The sequence below is a fragment of the Lepisma saccharinum genome, chromosome 2 (genome assembly GCF_977018435.1).
Source record: "Lepisma saccharinum chromosome 2, izLepSacc3.1, whole genome shotgun sequence".
In the NCBI taxonomy this organism is placed as follows: domain Eukaryota; kingdom Metazoa; phylum Arthropoda; class Insecta; order Zygentoma; family Lepismatidae; genus Lepisma; species Lepisma saccharinum.
In genome coordinates this window covers 132,924,031-132,943,510 of record NC_139230.1, presented here as the reverse complement: position 1 = coordinate 132,943,510, position 19,480 = coordinate 132,924,031, and the positions used below count along the sequence as shown (strand labels likewise).

Sequence of the window (19,480 nt, the reverse complement as noted above, 5' to 3'; positions counted from 1 at the left end):
AGGTTGAATATATGGGGTGCTAAACCTTCCTCCTATTTTAACCCATTGTGTATATTAAAAATGTCAGTGGTCTCATTTGAATTTTAATACATGCTGTGCTTCCTTCCATTGTTATGCTTGTTAACCCCTTAAGCGGAGAGCCCGAGTTGTGCTCGGGCATTTAAATTTGGTGACTTTTTGTGCATTTCAGATCCAGTCAATGTTCCCGTAGCGGGGAATTATTTTTCTTAAATGGATATACAGTAGTACATACATAGATACATTTCGTTTTGTACAGTTTGCTTGAATGTTTGTGTGTTCATTCACCTTTCTCTCATTTACAGGACCTGTAATGTTATAATGTTATAATGTTGTCCAGAACTATCTACCCTCTGGGACAGGGGCAGACTGAGGGCTCATTGAACTGAGGTCTAAGATTCAACATACGATTTACCAGTGGCATCTCATGGCCTCAAATTTGGCCGGGGCTTATTTTTTAAAGAATTTAAAATATAATGACAATTCACATGATTACAAAAGAAACAGGTATTGTTGTGAAACATACCTTTCTACGAACGTTGACTCCTGTTCTTCTGCTCAGCAAATTTTGTTATTACTTTTTCGTTGAAGCCCTCTATGTTTGAAATGTATTCTATCACTATTGTAAGCAAGTGCCAAGGCATTTGGTCTGTCTTGTCCCATTGCATTTCTTAAGCAGGTTTTAATACGCTTCAATGTGCTGAAACATCGTTCAGATTCAGCTGTTGCCACTGGAGTTATTAAAACTATGTTTGTCATTTTTACTGTTTCTGAAAAGGTACCCTCTAAATAATTTTAAAGAAAAAATGAATGCAATCTACTGATAGAGTTTATGTTTTTCAACTCTTCACTACAATAAAGAACACGAAGTTCCCTCTTTAGTTTTCCCTCTTCTATGAAGGGATAATAAATCTGGGAAGATGCCTCTGTTTAAAGATTGTTCTCTTTCATTATGTCCTCGTAGAGCAAGTTCATGCCGACCACAGAATTTTAAGCAATCGATAATTCTATTTAATATATGCCTATTTTTCCAGACAAATTCATTGTGTCTTGTAATTGACAGCCTATGTCCTTCATCAATTTGTGTTCGAACATCAACCCTGCCAAACTCACTCAAACATAGCAAATGAAAGCCACCAAAACACTACAGAACAACACGCGAGATCGAACGCGATGCAATGGAACTAGCCCTGAATCAGCGCTGAAATCCGTTGCACTCTCCCCTCCATTCTCTGCTAGCATGTGACCTTGACTGTAGCACGCCTTCCTTTGCGACGTGCCCCGGAAAATGATAATTGACATCAATGCCGCTAGGAGCGCTGTCGTATCCATTGCAACAGACGATGAATTTACGTGGGTAAAAATCGCCTTTTAAAAGACTGTGTGATAGTTATGCGTTATGGTGATTGATAATTACATGAATACGTCCGTTTTTCTTTAGTGGCTAAGCCCCGGAAGCCCCAAGGGACGAGACGGCACTGCAATTTACTTTAAATTATGTTTGAAGTAGTTTCAATTCAAATTTAGGTTTAAGTTACACACACACACACACACACTCTCTCTCTCTCTCTCTCTCTCTCTCACACACACACACACACACACACACACACACACACACACACACACACACACACACACACACCCTCTCTCATTCTCTCTACATATATATCTAAAAATCTGCGAATCAGATTCCGCATTGTGTACACAACAATACCCGAGAACAATTCACGTTACCCAATATGAAGTTGGAATAAACTTTCCTGCCCGAACCTAGCTTGGGCAACCCGCTTAACGTTATACATTGCAACCCTGAACACAGCTCGGGTAACCCGCTTGTAACTCAATTTATAAAATCGAAACACCCACTTAAGGGGTTAACCTTATTAGTTTTTTTGGTGCTTTAAATTATTTCATTATTCTTAGCAAAACTTGTCAGTTTACACTGTTGTATGCCTGTTTAAAGTCATTGGTATGTGTTATATTCCCAGAATTTTTCAAGGCTATTTTCTATTACAAGTATCTGATCTATTGTAGGTCTTCCTTTTCCAAATCCTGTTTGGTATTCCCCAATAATTTTCTCACTGAATTCTTCTAGTCGACTTTAAAGTACATTCACATATATTTTATATGTTGAGTTTAATAATGAAATTCCCCTGTAGTTCTGGCTGTTGAGTTTATCTCCTTTTTATATATATATGGGACATATTACTGCTATTTTCCATTTTTCTGAAACGTTTTCTGTTTTCCATATTTCTACTACAAATTCATGTATGTGACTAAATATTGTGTTTCCTTCCTGTTTCATCATTTCTGCCATTATGTTATCTGGCCCTGCGGCCTTAATATTTCTTAATTTATGGGTGGCTGCTATTATTTTATCTAATGTCGTAGTCTCTTCTCTTGAATCTTCACCTGCTTCTGTATCCAACTCTTCTTCTTCCCGAGACTCTCTTGCTGGGTTCAGTAAAGTATTGAAATATTATTTCCACCTGGTTTTGATTTCTTCGTTATTGCTTAGCAGGTTGCCTCTCTTGTCATAGCAGAAATCTATCTTTGGATTAAAACCATGCTTCATTTATTTTACACATTTGCAGGCTTCTCCTATATTTCAATCATTTAACTGTTCTCCTATTTTGGAAAATTTATTATTCAAATATTGCCTCTTACGTTTTCTGCATACTTTGTCTGCGGCCCTTCCAAGCTCTTCATATTCATGTTTTTGTATCTTGTGGGTCTGTAGATGTATCTTTTGTACGATTCATTCCTTTTTGTTATTGTTTTCTTGCAATCATCATTAAACCATTCTCTAGGTTGATCTCTTCATTTGCATCCTATTACTTCCTCTGTTGCTTCATGTACGACTTCCTTTATACATTTCTATTTTGTTTTAATGTTGGATTATGTAAATGAATCCTCTTTTTCAGCAAATTTCCTTTCAATCTCCTCTTTGTATCTTTTTGATGTTTCTGTACTCTGAAATCTATTAATATCATATTTTCTGGTTGTCTTCTTTTGTTTATCATTGTGTTTTGCTATTCTACAGTTGTATTTGATCTTAACTAAATGGTGATCTGATCTGCAAAAAGCTCCTCTATATCTTCTTACATCGCTTACATTGGTTGCTCCCTTTTTATCTATTATGACATAGTCTGTTTGATTGTGAGTGCTTTCGTCTGGACAAATCCAAGTAACCGTATGTATATTTTTGTGTTGGTAACAAGTTGAGCTTATTTTCATGTTTTTGCTTTTTGCTAAATCTATCATCCTTTGCCTATTATTATTACTTATTTTGTGAAGACTATATTTTCCAGTTGTATCTCCATACCCTCTTTCTTGTCCAATTCTTGCATTCATATCTCCTACTATCATTTTTATGTCATTTACCCATTGAGAGTCATAGCTCCTTTCTAAATCTGTATAAAAATGGCCTTAGGATTCTTCATCTGTTTCTTCTGTTGCTCTGTATTCATTGCTGATGCTGATTAAAGAATCTTGTTTTTAGTCTTTCATTGCAATGTGTAAAGTCTAATATATTCTCTCTTACTTTGTTGTGGATTACAAAAGCTGTTTCATGTCTACCATTATCTTCGCCACTGTACATCATTGTGTATTTTCTTGTTTTAAACAATCATTTTCCTGGCCATCTAGTTTCTTGTAGGGCTGCTATTTCAACATTATATTTTATTAGATGTTCTTCTACTGCTTCTAGGAATCCACGTTTGTATAATATTCTTACATTCCATGTTCCAATATTCATTTCCTTTATCAGTTGCTTGGTTTTGTTCCATTTTTGACCATAATTCCGAGGCTCTGAGGGTTCCGTAACTTGTCTGTTTTCCAGGAAGAGGTTGTTGTCCTCTAGCCTAGCCCTGAACTTGGAGGACCAGGATTTGTGTAAGATGTACTGCCCTTGGTAGGTTGGCTTTGCCATGCATTCAGATCCCTTCCTGCCCCTGGGTTTCCTGTAAAGGTGTCCTTCCCTTAACCTTTGAGGATCCATCCTCACAACAAAGCAGTGCACTTCCTTTTATTTAACCCCAAGACTGAGGGTTGACTCTGCGCCATATTGAAGGACTCCTTCTCTGCAGCATCTGCCATTGAGGTCTTTGCCATAACCCTGGCTAGGGATCTTTACAAGGTACTACCATCCAAAGCCAGATGGACCAAGGTTTTTTAAGAGGTATTACTCCTCTAGGTTCATCTGCCTCCTCTGCCATCGAGATGACAATCCACCTTCTTCTGCCATTTGAGCCATTGACAAGAAGGTTGCTTCTTAGTCTGGCTCCTCCTTTCTAGCCTTCCTGACATGGGAGACCCTACTGGTAACTATGCTACTGTTGGTATATCCTAGCGAATCATCAAAGAATGCAAGCCCCACCATCAACTACAAGGTCATGCAACCACTAGTTGGGGACGAACAGCCCACCATCGTACAGTACTGACATCTACACATTCATCTCCATAAAAAAGCCTCCATTGTCTGATGAATGTTAATTGGGGGCACATTTTCTGCAGTTAGAAACTCGATTACTGACATAGTATAGTTACATGCTGCCATTTTCCTCACTATGGTTCATAATTTCATGGTGCTAGAAATGTGATACTTGCAATGGAGAAGCAGGAAAGTCTGGTAAGTGTAATGAAAGGCTTCTCAAAATCCGAAATGCATTTACACCATAACAAAAAAATAGGAGGCATTACTTTTCAGCACACACTCATATATTTTAGGTCTGCAGTGAAGAGTATGAACAACAAAGAACATTCTGTTTGTGAAAATATTTGTATCATTGTTATAAGTCCACTTTAATGCACACATAGGCTAATCAGGACTGGACCTACAGTTTAAACTGAAATCCAAACCACTGTGGCATGAGCCTCCACCAGATATCAAACATCGGACCCCTTGATTACAACATCCTTTTGAAGAAGATATTTATGACATATAAATTCTTAATGTGTGTTAACATAACTTTTGACAGCTGAATGAAAAGGTCTTTCCAAAAATCTCCTGCCAGTCACTGAAAAATCAAGAAGATGAGCAGAAATATTCCTCGAGGTATGTTTCGCATAAACATTTACACTGATTTAATATAATCTTATATTACATTATTACAACACAGAAGTGTAGAGTGACTAGCCATGTGAGATTGTGTTGTTGTATGTATATTTTGGTGTAGCTTGAAAAAGTTCTGGGAAACCAGAATGAAATGTTGCAGATACAATAAAATAAAAACCACTAAAAATAACTGTGTTAGATTATTCTGCATCTACACAAATTGGTTATGTGAACCATTAAGAAGAACGTAATTATTACATTTCGTACATAACAAGGAAAAGAAAAATAACCAAGAGAGGATGGGATTTGAAACTACGATGTTTCGTTCTTGACAAAAAAGTATAACAGGGTGACCATCTAAACAACTGCTCCAGGAGATTACTAACATGAAACTCTGTAAAACATGTTGATCTCAGTTGAAAAAAAAACAACATTGTGCCAGAGTTCTGAACCATTTTTGCCAAAGATCAAGAAAAAGATGCATTTTGCAGAATAAAACGGTATTGTGCAGGGTATCTTTACTGAAATTTCACCTAAAATTGAGAGAAGTTTGCCGCTTTGCATTATGATGTTGATCTCTGCAGGTGGAGGAGAATCCATTCAGTGTTTCAAACTGCACATAAATTACCTATTTTCAATTTCAGAATGAAGAATCATAAAAAAAAAATCAAGATTCGTATTTCCACTAACGATTTTTGTTTAACTATGTATTGTATTCCTGGTTTAGTTTTCATAACATCAAGGAATGTGAAAGAATAAAAAAAAATCACAAGAGCTCTTTCATTTTCAAAGAGGAACTGTTGGTAACTTGGATACCATTTGTTTACTCTGAAGTGCTATGTTGCCAAATTTACGAATTCAGGTCTATCAATTTTTTCAGGGTGGACAAATAATGTGTTGCGAAGAGTACAGTACTTGTATTACCACGCTAAATAACAGATTGATTAAATTAAAAATTTTGGAATCTTCAGCATGTATGGCCATTTCTCGCACTTCTAAGTATATGAGGAAAAATGCTATTACCTTAAGGGCATGTAAAACATAGCAATATGTATTATTTGTTTACCAATAAACTTCAGTGATTTCAAGGTGTCTTTTGCACAAATTAAAACTGAAAATAATAATTCTTATTAAAAAATGAATGGCTATTAATATTTAACAACTAAAAATATTATGAATAGTTATGTGAACTACATTGAAGATCCATTTATTGACATGAAAAAATTGCATGAATGAATGCCAAAAAGAGTTAAGTTAACAGTTATTTGTATTGATTTTTTTATTACAAAATGGAATAGTGCATTCTGCACTAAATATAGCCATTACCTTTCCTGATTTATGAGAGTGTATACATAGAATGGGCACAATGAAAATTATTTTTAAGTAGCTTGGTAAACTGCAAAATTTTCCAATATTCATGGTTTGCTAGGTAAAAGTAAAATTAAGCAAACTCTGTTTCTGTGTGCATGTGATAAATGTATGATATATATCAGAATCTATAGGAATGTCTAAATTTCATACAATTTGAATTGATAGGTGCTGCATGTTTTTCAAGTTTGAGAAATAATATTTAAGTATAATTTCTGGTCAGTAGACACCCTGAATTTATATTGTGTTAATACTAGAAATTGCAAGGTCTTAAAATCTATCATACTTTATCTCTGCGCCTTCAGTTGTTTCTAAACATTCACAGTACATGCAAATGTAGGTACAAACACTCATGGTAACATAAATGTTTACATTGTGAGATACTGTATCATATGTCTCCCATTAAACACCAAAAGTTGTGCCTGGAGTTTTAGAACTCTAGCTATAACTCACATGACTGTCAGATAAAGGCAATTTTTTAGCTTGACTTATTGGAACCCTAAATCAATACACTGTTTACATTACAGAGCAATGTATACAAAGTGCATTGGTTAATTAAATTAGAATTTACAAGTGTTATAATTTACCTCCTAATTATAGAGTATCATTCTACAGAATGATGGGGATCAGAACCAGTCACTTCCACAATTAATCAATGGGTGATGTAACTTATTCATCCTTCATCCTCAATGATGAGAGCACTTGTCATAACCATGACAAGTTAAACGCTTGGCAGTGCGAAAGGCACAACTATAACTAAACAGCTTAACAATTAGAAAAGACAATGGTCACTCATTGGGTTTTATGAACCTTTCAACCTGAATCATGGCTGGGTTAGGATAATTACCTGTCTATCTGAAGAGTGATGATAATTTCGAAAAATAAAATAAACAAAGTCCTCTCTAGGCTTTGTTGCAGGTTGACCAGGACTCTCCTCACTTTCCCTCAACTCCTTTCTCTAAGCTTTAATCTCTCCTCAATCCAAAACCAAAGTTAGTCTCTTCTCAGTCTGTCTCACCTCTATATCACCAAGGCCATGGAGACCTTCCTCCATGCCGAATCGTGATTTTTACTGCCTCTATTGCAAACAGCTGACTCCACAAGCTGATGGAACTTCCTATATCCTGAATACATCAGGAAGTTTGCATAGAACAACACTGAGCATTATTTACATACCCCAGAGGTTGAGACAACTGAAGTAAACAAGTGAATGCCCTGGTCAACATAAAGCATCAGAGAGGCTATAAATAAAATATAATCTTATGGATTGATACGATAGTAGAGTAATTAAATTTGGTATGTCTGTGCATTTGCATGTGTGTGTGTGTATGCTAATACTGTTCCACTCTCTTGACAGGTTCCCTGTTTGGATGAATAATAGCAGTGTAGTGGCTGTTCAACTGATTTGGGAAAGTAGTGAACACTTGCAAAAGTGAGGTCTGTAAACTGAATTTTTGTAGGCCAGGTACTAGTCTACAGCATAGATTCATAAGGAACTAGTTGGCATTTACAGTGATGGCGAGATGTCAATCAAATAAAGGTAAAGTGCTCCCCTGTGCTTAGCATCACGCCATGAAGGCGTATAGGGGGTGTGGGGGTAACGCCGCACACTTTCTTGATCCGGTCGTGAGTGGGGGTGATGTGATCAGCATCACGCCCCTGACCGCCTTTACCCCCCAGGGTTTCCCCCAGGTACCCATGTTATTCGACGCTGGGTAGGCGCCGGGGCCGCTTCCACCGTTAGAAAAGTTCCCGGATTTGAACCGGCCGGGGATCGAACCCGGGACCTTGAGCATGGTAGTCAGACGCGTTACCGACTGAGCCACCGCGGCCAACCGATGTCAATCAAATACATAACAAAATATTGTTATGAATTTGAAGCTTGAGAGAAGGGGTCAGCCTAGCTCTGAGGCATTTGACGTGTACCATAAATATGTGGGAGAGCATATTCAGAAAGAGGGAAGGAAATTTTTTTTTTTTCAATTTTATGATGTTTTGATATCAATTTGGGGCCAATGAAGATTTAACGATCTCTGCACTAAGATCACTCCAACAGCTTGACAGTTTTGTGCATCAGGAATAGACAAAGTCATTTCATGACAAGTGCTTAAATCGGTAAGGTTGTTTTGTGGACCTTCCTTTATTCCACATCATTAGTCCCAATATAAAAATATAAATACGTTAGAAAGTATCAAAAATTCACAACTTACGTGAGTGAGTATAAATTTATCCAAACAACATTTCAGAGGTCAATACTTCCTCCTTCTTCGTCTACATAAATATCTAATAACCAAACATGGTTTCACATAAAAAACTGTTATATAGGAATATAGGTTGAAAGTAAGGGTAAAAAACACTTATAAAAATTTCCAGCTTTAACAAAGTAAAAGTTCCTGTGTTCTTAAAAAGCCCATATTAAAAACTGAAAGGTTAAAAACAGGTACCCTGCAGTTGCCTAAGAACCCCTATCAGACTCAATGAAGAAGGAGGAAGTATTGACCTCCGAAACGTCATTAGGATAAATTTATACTCACTCACCTAAGTTGTGAATTTTTGATACTATCTAATGTATTTATATTTTTATATTTGATAGTGAGTAATACGCACTTCTTTATTATGTTATTAGTCCCAAGCTGTGAAGTCAAGACCTGTCATCCAAATGCCAGGACTTGTAAAGTTCTTTTATGATCAAGTCACACATGTATTCTAATTACCTTAGTGACGCATGCTTGTTGATGCTCGTTGACTTGCACCTTACCACTAAATTGCAAATAATATCTAGTACAGCAACATCTAGCTTCAACTGGAACCTACAAGAGAAATAAAAATATATAATTTACACATTTCTACAATAAAGTACAATATATTTTACTTCTATCTCTTAAATCTATTTAGACTGATATTAATATCAGATTTTGAACAATCAGAAATACTACTGATGACACAGTCAAGTGAGCAATCAATAATCAGTTATTACAATGAAATTAGTGTTTTGGTTTCTTTAAGTCTTTCCAATGACTCAACATTTTACATAAACTCAGGGACGTTTTTAGGGGGGGCACACGGGGGCACTGGGCCCGGCAAATGTCCACGTGGCGCCGGGAAACTGTTCTTTATTAACTGAAAATTTTACTTTGATGACAAATATTGCAAAATAATTCTTTGGAAGAATCTGACTGTAAATGACGGACCCAAAATTGTTTCTTGCAGATGTGTACTTTACAATTCTGTTATGCCACTGCGTCAAAAATTAATACTACAAGAACATTCAGACATAACAGCAAAATGAGATTCACAATTACGATTTGAGTCCTAAAATTTAAAATTAACTGGCATAATTAATGTGCAACAAAGTCAAAATTGCTAAGTAAAAAAAGTCAAATGATCAAATTAGCTGTACCAATTGATTACACCAAAGATTTCACACTCATGGAGCAAATAAGTTTTTTTTTAAGATTTGTTTATGTTGAAACCGATTGTGTGAAAGAGCTAGTAGGTAGAAACTTTGGGCCCATAGAGAGGATTGTGGTTTAGCACACCCTCTCCCCCCCCTGTCCCAACTCAAGCACCAACATTTTATATGCATCTCTTGACATTTACAGCCTACAAATTTTGAAGTGAGGAAACAAAGAATGACTCATTAAATACTATGTAAGTTATATTTAAAGATTCTTAGTTTGTATTTCTGATTTTATATAAAAGAAGTTTACCATATTTCAGTTGTGTCTTAATGCCTGACGAACATCTTTAAAAATGTACTATTAGTACTACTTTCGTTTAAAAAAATTCCAACAATGTGTTACTGTAGCTCTGCCAATTGAAAATTTCTCTGTTGCATACTATTAAATATAATTTTCATCAGAAATTTATTATTATTATTATAAGGCTATTATATAAATTTGATAATTTGCTGACGTTTCCTTGATGACTGTCTACAGCTGGCAGCTGACAAGAAGATCACTGAATGAAGGGAGACGAGGCACAGAGGGAAAGGGAGGTTCAGGTTCATTTGCAGAATTTAGGGGTGTTCGGGGAGAAGGAAGTCTTGTTTTCTTCTTGGCGGGTCATTGTCCGTGAGAACCACGTGGAAGTTAATTTTTCTTTTTTTGCTTTTTCCTTATTTTGGTGTTTTATGGCGAGTGTGAGGAAGAGAGGTGCCACTGTGCACAGTGAAGGGCGTGAAATTGTGAGCAAAGTCATTGATTTCTGTGATCGGGAATCGAGAGAGAAACAGTATTTGGTGCCAGTTATGCAGAGCACAAGGTTCTGTAGCAACAGGGTTGTCAGAGATGACCATAAGGTGAATTCAAAAGGAGTTGCGGGAGAGGAACGCTTGGTCGCCAATGAGGAAACTAATGTCCCCCGGAAAGAACAGAAAAAGGCCACCACATAGAAATGTGTGCGTTGATGATTTTGACATTAGCGTAATCAGAAACTTAATTCGCGATATTTATTGCAACAAAAATGTACCGACAGGCCATAAAATTTTGTCAGTTGTTCAACTAAAAAAAAAAAAAAAAATCCTTGGAAGGTGGATTCCTTGCGACGTTTGATGAAAAAGGTCAGATTTCAGTGGAAAAGGTTTAAGAACAAGAGAAATATCTTAATGGAAAGACCCGATATTGTGTCATGGCGAAGTAAATATTTACAGGCTATAAAACGTTTTTGCCAAGAGAATCGGCCAATTGAGTACGTAGATGAAACAGCTGTGGATAATAACATAATATCACACAAGTGTTGGCAGTCCAGTGATATTTTTGGTGTAGTATATAATACAAGTTCAGCACATAGGCTTATCGTCGTGCATGTGGGGTGGGGTGACAGGTTCATTCCCAATGCGAGCCTCATATACAAAGCAGGTTGCTCCACAGGTGACTACCAAGGCCAAATGAACTGCACTAACTTTGAAAAGTGGCTGACAGAGACACTAATCCCAAATTTACCGAATCGGTCCATTGTTGTCATAGACAATGCCCCTTATCACACCGTACAGGTAGATAAGGTTCCCTCAGGATATAGCCTGAAATCTGACATGACAGCTTGGCTATCATCACACAATTTTCCGTTTGATGAAAATATGAGGGAAGTACAACTGTACAATTTAATACAGGTTAACAAACCACAGGAAAAAAAAAAACTTTCCGTGTGGACAGAACTTTACAGCAGTATGGCCATACAGTGCTTCGTCTACCACTGTATGCGTGCGACCTGAACGCCATAGAATTAGCATGGTCCAAAGTAAAAAAATATGTACGGGATCAAAATGTGACAGGTTCGCTATCAATATCCTAACTGCAGGAACATATGGTTAAGGGCATTGAATATTGCAATCAAGATGAGTGGAAAGGGTATTGCGAACACGGAGAAAAACTGGAAAAGGAATATTGGAAAACGAATGGATTGGTGGAGAACGAAGTGGAGAGTTTGATTATTTATTTTAGAGGTGCAGACAGTGACATTTCCTCAGACTCTGAGGGCATTATAAGTTGTGATGAAGAAGAAGTCGAAGAGGATGACGAATTGGCACAACCTTTGCCTTAAATGCGGTAAATTAACCATTATTATTTTTCAATGCAATTTCTATTATTTTACTATTTGTTATTTTTTATTTTACATAGCTTTCATGTCTCTTGGGCTAATCGCGATGATGATGATGGTTGATGATATAATGAAATGGGTGAAGAGACAAATGAAAATAATATCCATGCCTTTCCAGGGATTCAAACCCAGGACCCCTGGTGTCGTAACTCGCTACGCTCACCAATTCCGCACGGAGGTCTGCTATTTCTATTTACAATTTGTAAATGCATCGATAAATCACATAGATTGCTCAGTGAAAATACAATGTTTACATCTGCTATATATAGTGATAATTACCACATTTCCTTTAATAACCTCAGTTTCAAACTCAACAGCCGAAAGCATATCTTTCCGAGCCAGCCTGCTCCTGCGTGTGAAGTTTAACAGGCAAGCTGATGAGAAGAGGTCTGGCGGAAGAGCACCTCCCCCACGCAAAAGAGTGGAGTCGCCTGGCAGTACGTCACACCTCTTCTGCCAGCACTCTTCTCGTCAAATGCCAGCTATTCACATTGAGATTTCAAATTTAAAGAATGGATGGGGCCTTGCATTCTAATCTCACCCAGAGCATTGCTATATGTTGCTACGCCACTGTAGTATAACTGTAAGATTTTGTAACTTCTCAAATTAGTTTCATTATTATGTCAAACCGACTACCACATATTTTCCAAATTTGTTTTGAAAGTCTTGAAATAGGTTTGTGTGTTTTGTTCATTTTATGTCACTTTTCTGGTTTTGAAATCATATATCTTCTCTCAGTTTCATTTTTACATCGTTTGTTTGATGAAATGTGTAAATAGCATTGCCCGCTATTTGCACCCATCTGAAGATACAAACTAACAATTATATTTTGCATTGTGTTACTATATGTGGTCTGTAGAACTAGATAACTTGCAAAAAATGTGAGCGAATGACGATTCGTTGAAAGAGATGACAATATGCAAAAACCTCTTGTAATGGAAATTCTGATTTCATGTTCCATTTTATGGATCATCGTGCTTTAGTGTTCAGGGGCAACTAATTCGGATATTGAATTGACAAAATTACATCAGAGAGAAAATCTGTTTAATTGATTGATATATTTATTTGATGTTTTAAGTTCACTTTATACACAGTGAGGCTAATCATGACTGGACCTACAGTTTTAAGTGGGATCCAAACCACCATGTGCCTCCACCGGGTATCAAACCTGAAACCCCTTGATTACAAGGCACTGACGCAACCACTGCACCATAGGGGAGGCCCCCCCCCCAAATGTTTAATATAGAACAACCACCAGTCACACTAAGTTCCAAAATATTTACGATGGCACTTTTTGCGAAACTTGGTTCGTACTCCTTTACAGGTGTCAGCAGTGGTGGCGATTAGGGGTTAGGGTCGAGAAGGGCAGTTGCCCTCCCCACTTTTTGCCACTTTACTTTAGCACCATGCTAAACTTACGTACCAAGGGAAATTATACTGTACTTGCCCCCCCCCCCCTTTTTGCACCTTGCCCTCCCTAGTTTTGGAACCCAATCACCGCCACTGGGTGTGAGTGATACAAAAATGTTTTCTACCACAGAATAAATTTCTGCAATTTCAAATTAATAAACGTGATGAACATTTCAAGTACTCCTTGAACAGTTTAGATTGGATTAGATTGATTTGGTGTTTTAAGTCCACTTTATGCACAGTAAGGCTAATTGGGACTGGACCTACAGTTTAAAGTGGGATCCGAACCACTTGTGCCTCCACCGGGTATCGAACCCGGGACCCCTTGATTACAAGGCTACGACGCTACCACTGCGCCATCGGGGAGGCCCTTGAACAGTTTAGAATCTACACTAGTGTCCAAAACTTAAGCATGAAAGTGACTATCTCAACATACGTGTCACGAAGACTATAGATTACACAAATATGTGATCCATTGAGCAGTCTAAGGGCTTATCTACCTACCCTGTCAGTGAAGAACCCATCCTACCTGTCAGTAACATCGATGAGTGCAAAGTCGAGAGTCATTGTGTGAGAGTACAAGCAGGAGTTTTGTTGGTTTTGTGAGAACTTATGGACTAACTGTGCTTGTGTACTTGTGCTTATCGTGCACATGGCTCAAAGACATCATCTAAGTGAGTTTGATCATGGTCGGATTGTTGGAAAATTGGAAGAAGGGCAAACTGTGACCAGTGTCGCTAATGAATTAGGAATTGATCACAGCATTGTGTCACAATTGTGGAGAAAGTACAGTAGAACTGGAAATGCCTTTAGATGTACTGGGGGAGATTGCACAGTACAAGCAAGAAAAAGTTGTGGAAAGGGACAATAATTGTATCAGGGGAATCATGGTCTGGGCTGGCATTGTGGTAAATGGACATAGTGAGTTGCAGCTACTGGAATGAGGATCGGTGGCACGTGAAAGGTATTTAATGATATCATCCTCCATCATCTTAGCCTGTTCCATGGAGCTGTAGCCTAGGTCCAAATTTCATTTTTATGCATGATAATGCTCATCCCCATGGTAAAGCAGTTATGGCCGACCTCCTTGAGGAAGAAGATATCCATTGAATGGAGTGGCCTACATACTTCTCAGACCTCAACCCAATATCCTGTGTGGGATGTTTTAAGCAGACATGTTGTGGAGAGGAGACCTTAACCAAAAATGCTGCTGGATCACCAAAGTGCCCTCCATCTTTGCTTCAAACTCCTATGTATGAGTAAAATGGGTATGCATGTTCCGTGATTACGTTTCGGACACCAGTGTATTGGATGTGAACAGTGACTGCCTGACTCGTGTATCTGCAGACGGTGCAAAACCGGAATGAGCGTTCGCTGAAGATAAGCTAGATGGATCTTGCAAGGCATGGAGGTACCCATGGGCTTTTGATGCTTGACAGTTCAAAAGTCAGGCCTATAGTTTTACCCAGCCGATCGCCAGCCAAGCGGGTGTAGTAAGCAAATTTGGCCGATGTGCAGCTCTCTGATCAGAAGATCTGGAGAGAAGAGAAATTACCAGTAGAATGGGAAATGAACATTGTTATACCATTGTATAAGAAAGGAGACTCAACCAACTGTGAAAACTATTGTGCAATATGTCCATCCATGGTGGCACTTAAAGTGTACTCAAGAATATTGGAATTAAGGCTAAGAAATGAGATGGAAGAAGAACAGACTGCTTTTTTGTTCTGAGAGACACACACAACATCACATATATTCCATACAAACAATATGTGACAAATACTTAGAAAAAATAAGAAAAAACATGAACTTAGCATTTTTGTATTAGGGATGTCCAGATCTGGATTCTGTCAGATCCGAAATCCAGATCCGGTTCCAATTGTATCCGGATCCGTTTTTCCATTCCACATGAGCGCTTCTTTGGAAAGTAAGAATGTGTTTATAACATTGTTACATGCTAATATATATATATATATATATATATATATATATATATATATTATACATACATACATACACACATACACACACACATATATATAGTGTGTGTGTGTGCGATTTGTAATTAATACACCTACAAGGGAGGTCTAAGTCTCCCCTCCGATTTTCATGAAACTTGGCAGGTGTATAGTGCAGCCCAAAGAAATACGTGGTTTTGTGTTTCAGCTAAAAAAAACGGTTTTAGGGGGCAAACCCCCCTCAAATGTCAAGATGAAGACAAATTGACGTGGGAATCTGACCCCTGTGTGCCACTCCGATTTCCATGAAATTTGGTAGGTGTATGGAGGGGTTCAAAGGAAGAAGTACGTGCTTTTGTGTTTCAGCTAAAAAATGGTTTTAAGGGGCAACCCCCCCTCAAATGTTAAGATGAGGAGAAATTGAAGTGGGTATCTGACCTCGATACCACGTAAATATTGCATAGGAAGAAACAGGGGGCATAGGGCGCCTCTATCACCTGCCAAATTTCATGGAAATCGAAGGGAAACACAGGGTTCAAATGCCCACTTAAATTTGTCCTCATTGTTACGTTTAAGGAGGGGGTTGCCCCCTAAAACAGTTTTTAGCCGAAAAAAAAACACGTATTTCTTCCTTTGGGTCACTTTATACACCTGCCAAGTTTCATGGTAATCGGAGGGGGACACAGGGGTCAGATCCTTACTTCAATTTGTCCTCATCTTGACATTTGAGGGGGTTTTGCCCACTAAAACAGATTTTTAGCTGAAACAAAAAAACACGTAAAACACGTATTTCTTCTGGATCTGGAACTTTCAGATCCGGATCCGGAAATTTTGAATCCGGTTCCGGGATTTTCGGATCCAGATCCAGATCTGGAACTTTTGGATCTGGATCCAGATCCAAACGGATCTGGATTTTTTGGATCTGGATCCATTTGGCCATCCCTATTTTGGATCTAAAAGCTTATTTTGACTCTGTGCACAGTGTAGACGGTAGGACAAGAATGATGCATGCAAGACCCTTGCTAAGCATAATATATGTGTGCTCCAACTTCACAGGAGCATTGCGTCAACTCGGGGGTCATGCACCTCAGCGCTCTTATTGCTACCATCGACTGTCAACCATAACGTGTACAATTGGACTGTATTGATCTGGAGTCGACTCGATGAGGTTTATGGCTGAGCAAGGCGAGTGAGTGGTAATTGCCTTACTAGAATTAAAAGTGTGGAACGAGACATTATTTTTATTGAGTATCTGCCAATCTCCCGGTGCCGTCTCTATCATCCTGAGATAATAGGTGTGAGCAAAGCTGGGGGCTGGAAACGAACACGTTCTCTATGCCTCTAGCCAGTGACTATAACTCGGGGGTGAGAGACTAAATGGTGGAGGCACCAGACAACAATCCCAGTACCTCTCGCAAGCCAAGAGACTAAAGCAATGAAGAAATATGGCCAATATCAGAGAAAAGAAAAATCCCAGGAAAACTCATTTGAGTAATAAAATCAATGTATAAAAGAGTAGAACGAATAGTATGATTGGATGGAAAGATGTCAGACACATTTAAGATGATTGAATTTGATTGACTGATTGATTGAGTTGGTATTTTATGTCCGCTTTATGCACAGCAAGGTTAGCTGGTACTGAATCTACAGTTTAAAGTGGGATCCAAACCAGCATGTGCCTTCACTGATATTTAAGATGGAGAAAGGAGTGAAACAGTGAGATAGCTTGAACCAAATACTCTTTATACTATTTATGGATGAAGGTCTAAAGATATGCAAAAGATGAACAGCAAGAACAAAAGTGGGTAATTGGAATGTGAGACTGATACATTGCCAAGCATCAGTATATGCAGATGACATAATACTAATAGCATATACAGAGAACAAGCTACAGGAAGCGATTGTAGAATGGGCAGAAGTGTTAAAGGCTAAGGAAGAATGGAAGAGGTTATAGAAAGAGTACATATAATATGTGATGGAATAGATCTGGAGCAGACACAAAGATATGAGTATCTGGGAATAATCATAAACCAGACCTGAAGAATATAAGAGGAAGTGATGAACAGAGTAAGGAAATTTCACAATGCATACTACCAACCAAACTAGACCATTTTCGGAAAAAGGGAAATAGATACCAAAACTAAACTACAAGTGTATAAACAGCAGTGGAACCAATTTTACTGTACAGAAGTGAAAGCTGTTCAGTAAGAGGAAGAGAAGTAAGACAAATAAGGACAGTAGAGATGAAATGCTTCCATAGAATAGTTGGTAAAACAAGAAGAGATAGAGTACATAATGAAAGAATCAGAGAAGAATTAAATCAGAAGCCAAGAGAAGAGAAACTGACACAAATACAACTGAAATGGTTTGGACATGTGGTAAGAATGGACGAAGATAGAAAAGCAAAACAATTAATGGAAGCTAGAACAGATGGAAGGAGAACAAGAGGACCCCGGAAGACATTCAAGAAAGGAATAGAAAAAATAGGACAAAAGAAAGGAAAAGGAATAAAAGAAATGAAGAGTGTGGCAAAGGGATTGGAGAGATGTTAGGAGCAGATAGAGGCAACACTGGTGCTATGAGGCTAAAGGGGAAATAGAAAAAAATAAGAAGAAGAAGAAAATGGTACAGGAGAAAAATGTTGCTACTTTTGACAAATTTAGCATAATTGTGAATGTGTGCTCCACTTTTAATTGGTTAGCTGGCAACCCTGAATCAAATGTGAACACATATGTGCTGGTTGTGGAATGGAAGGTCTCCAATTTTGGTATCAGCTGATGCTTAATACATATAGCACTAGTGCAGTGTAACAGTGATTTATCCAAACACCCACAACACCCCCTACCACCACCGTACTTTCATCATCAACATCCTACCTAATATACCTTTATTGGTTAAACTAATTGTATTAATTTTGATCATTTTTATTGTATTTCAAAATTGATAAACATAAAAAAAGAACATGCTTAAATACCAAACGGAAATACAGGAGCACATGAATGGTGAAATTTACACAGGCAGTATTTCTATGGCCCAGTGAAGGAAACTAAGGAAGCCTCACAGCTGATTCAAGGTCATGACATTCTGAAAGGTTTACTGGAAAGGTACTGAGAAACGTTGCCTCAAGCATGCATTGGTAAAATGGAAAAATATTTCAAAATTGCTTGGGTCATTATTACCCATTCATGTGTCCTTACGGGTTAATAATGGTGATGTTGCACCAATTGCAAAATACCCTTCATGAAAAATTTGATGAAGATAGGAATGATCAAATTAAGCATTTGTTTCATTCATGTTAGATTCTATAAATATTGACAATATCACTAAAGATGGTGCAAAGAACATTAACTTTTATGTGTTGCGTTTCTGCAGAAAAGTATTTTAAGGATATGAAAATTGTCACCAAATAGAATATAAATTTCTTTAAAATAATTTCATTTGGCATTCAAAAAATTTATTTTTTGTAGTTGCATTTTCTTCTACTCTAAGCATTTTCAAAAGCAGAGTGTCAGTTTTGAAGAAAGAAGTGACAGAAATAAAAAGTGATAAACTAAGAACTTTGGCAGGAAAATTAAGTCTAAGGAACTCACATTTGCAAACAAAACACATTTAAAGGAAGAAGGAAAAGAAAAGGTATTGGAATTAGTGAATATATATTATTTAATGCCTTGAAATACCTCACTTTTTCTTGAGTGATTTGATTAGAAGTCTGTTTTCGTGGCGATAAAATTGTATTGTGTATAAATTGATTTTAATGATACTTTTCACTATTATTATTATTATCATAATTTTTATTATTTAATCTATTTCTGGGAATGTCTTTCAGTCTTCCAAGATTCCAGGTTCGCGCCCAGGATAAGGCATGGGTGTAAATACTTGTGTTTGTCCTAACAACTGTTTCATTGGGTCATAATTCATCCTTTTCTTTGAAATTTGATGTAAGAGGAAGGGAGAAAAGCAAGGTAAACTAAATGAAATAGCTTTAACCCTTAGTCGATACACCTAAAAATTCACACTTAAGACACACCTGGGTGCCTGTGATGGGTCTGTGGTCATCTTGGGTTAGATGACC

The 19,480-nt window shown here is 37.6% G+C and overlaps 1 protein-coding gene across 2 annotated transcripts in view; it reads right to left on the bottom strand.

The window, feature by feature from the left end:
• Window positions 1–19,480, bottom strand: part of LOC145984502 (uncharacterized) — a 105,617-nt gene that overhangs the window by 70,476 nt on the left and 15,661 nt on the right. For both annotated transcript variants that reach the window (XM_083118156.1, XM_083118158.1), the window contains exon 3: window positions 9,157–9,252. In XM_083118156.1, the coding sequence (XP_082974282.1) occupies window positions 9,157–9,252 (96 nt within the window). The remainder of the gene's footprint in view (window positions 1–9,156; window positions 9,253–19,480) is intronic.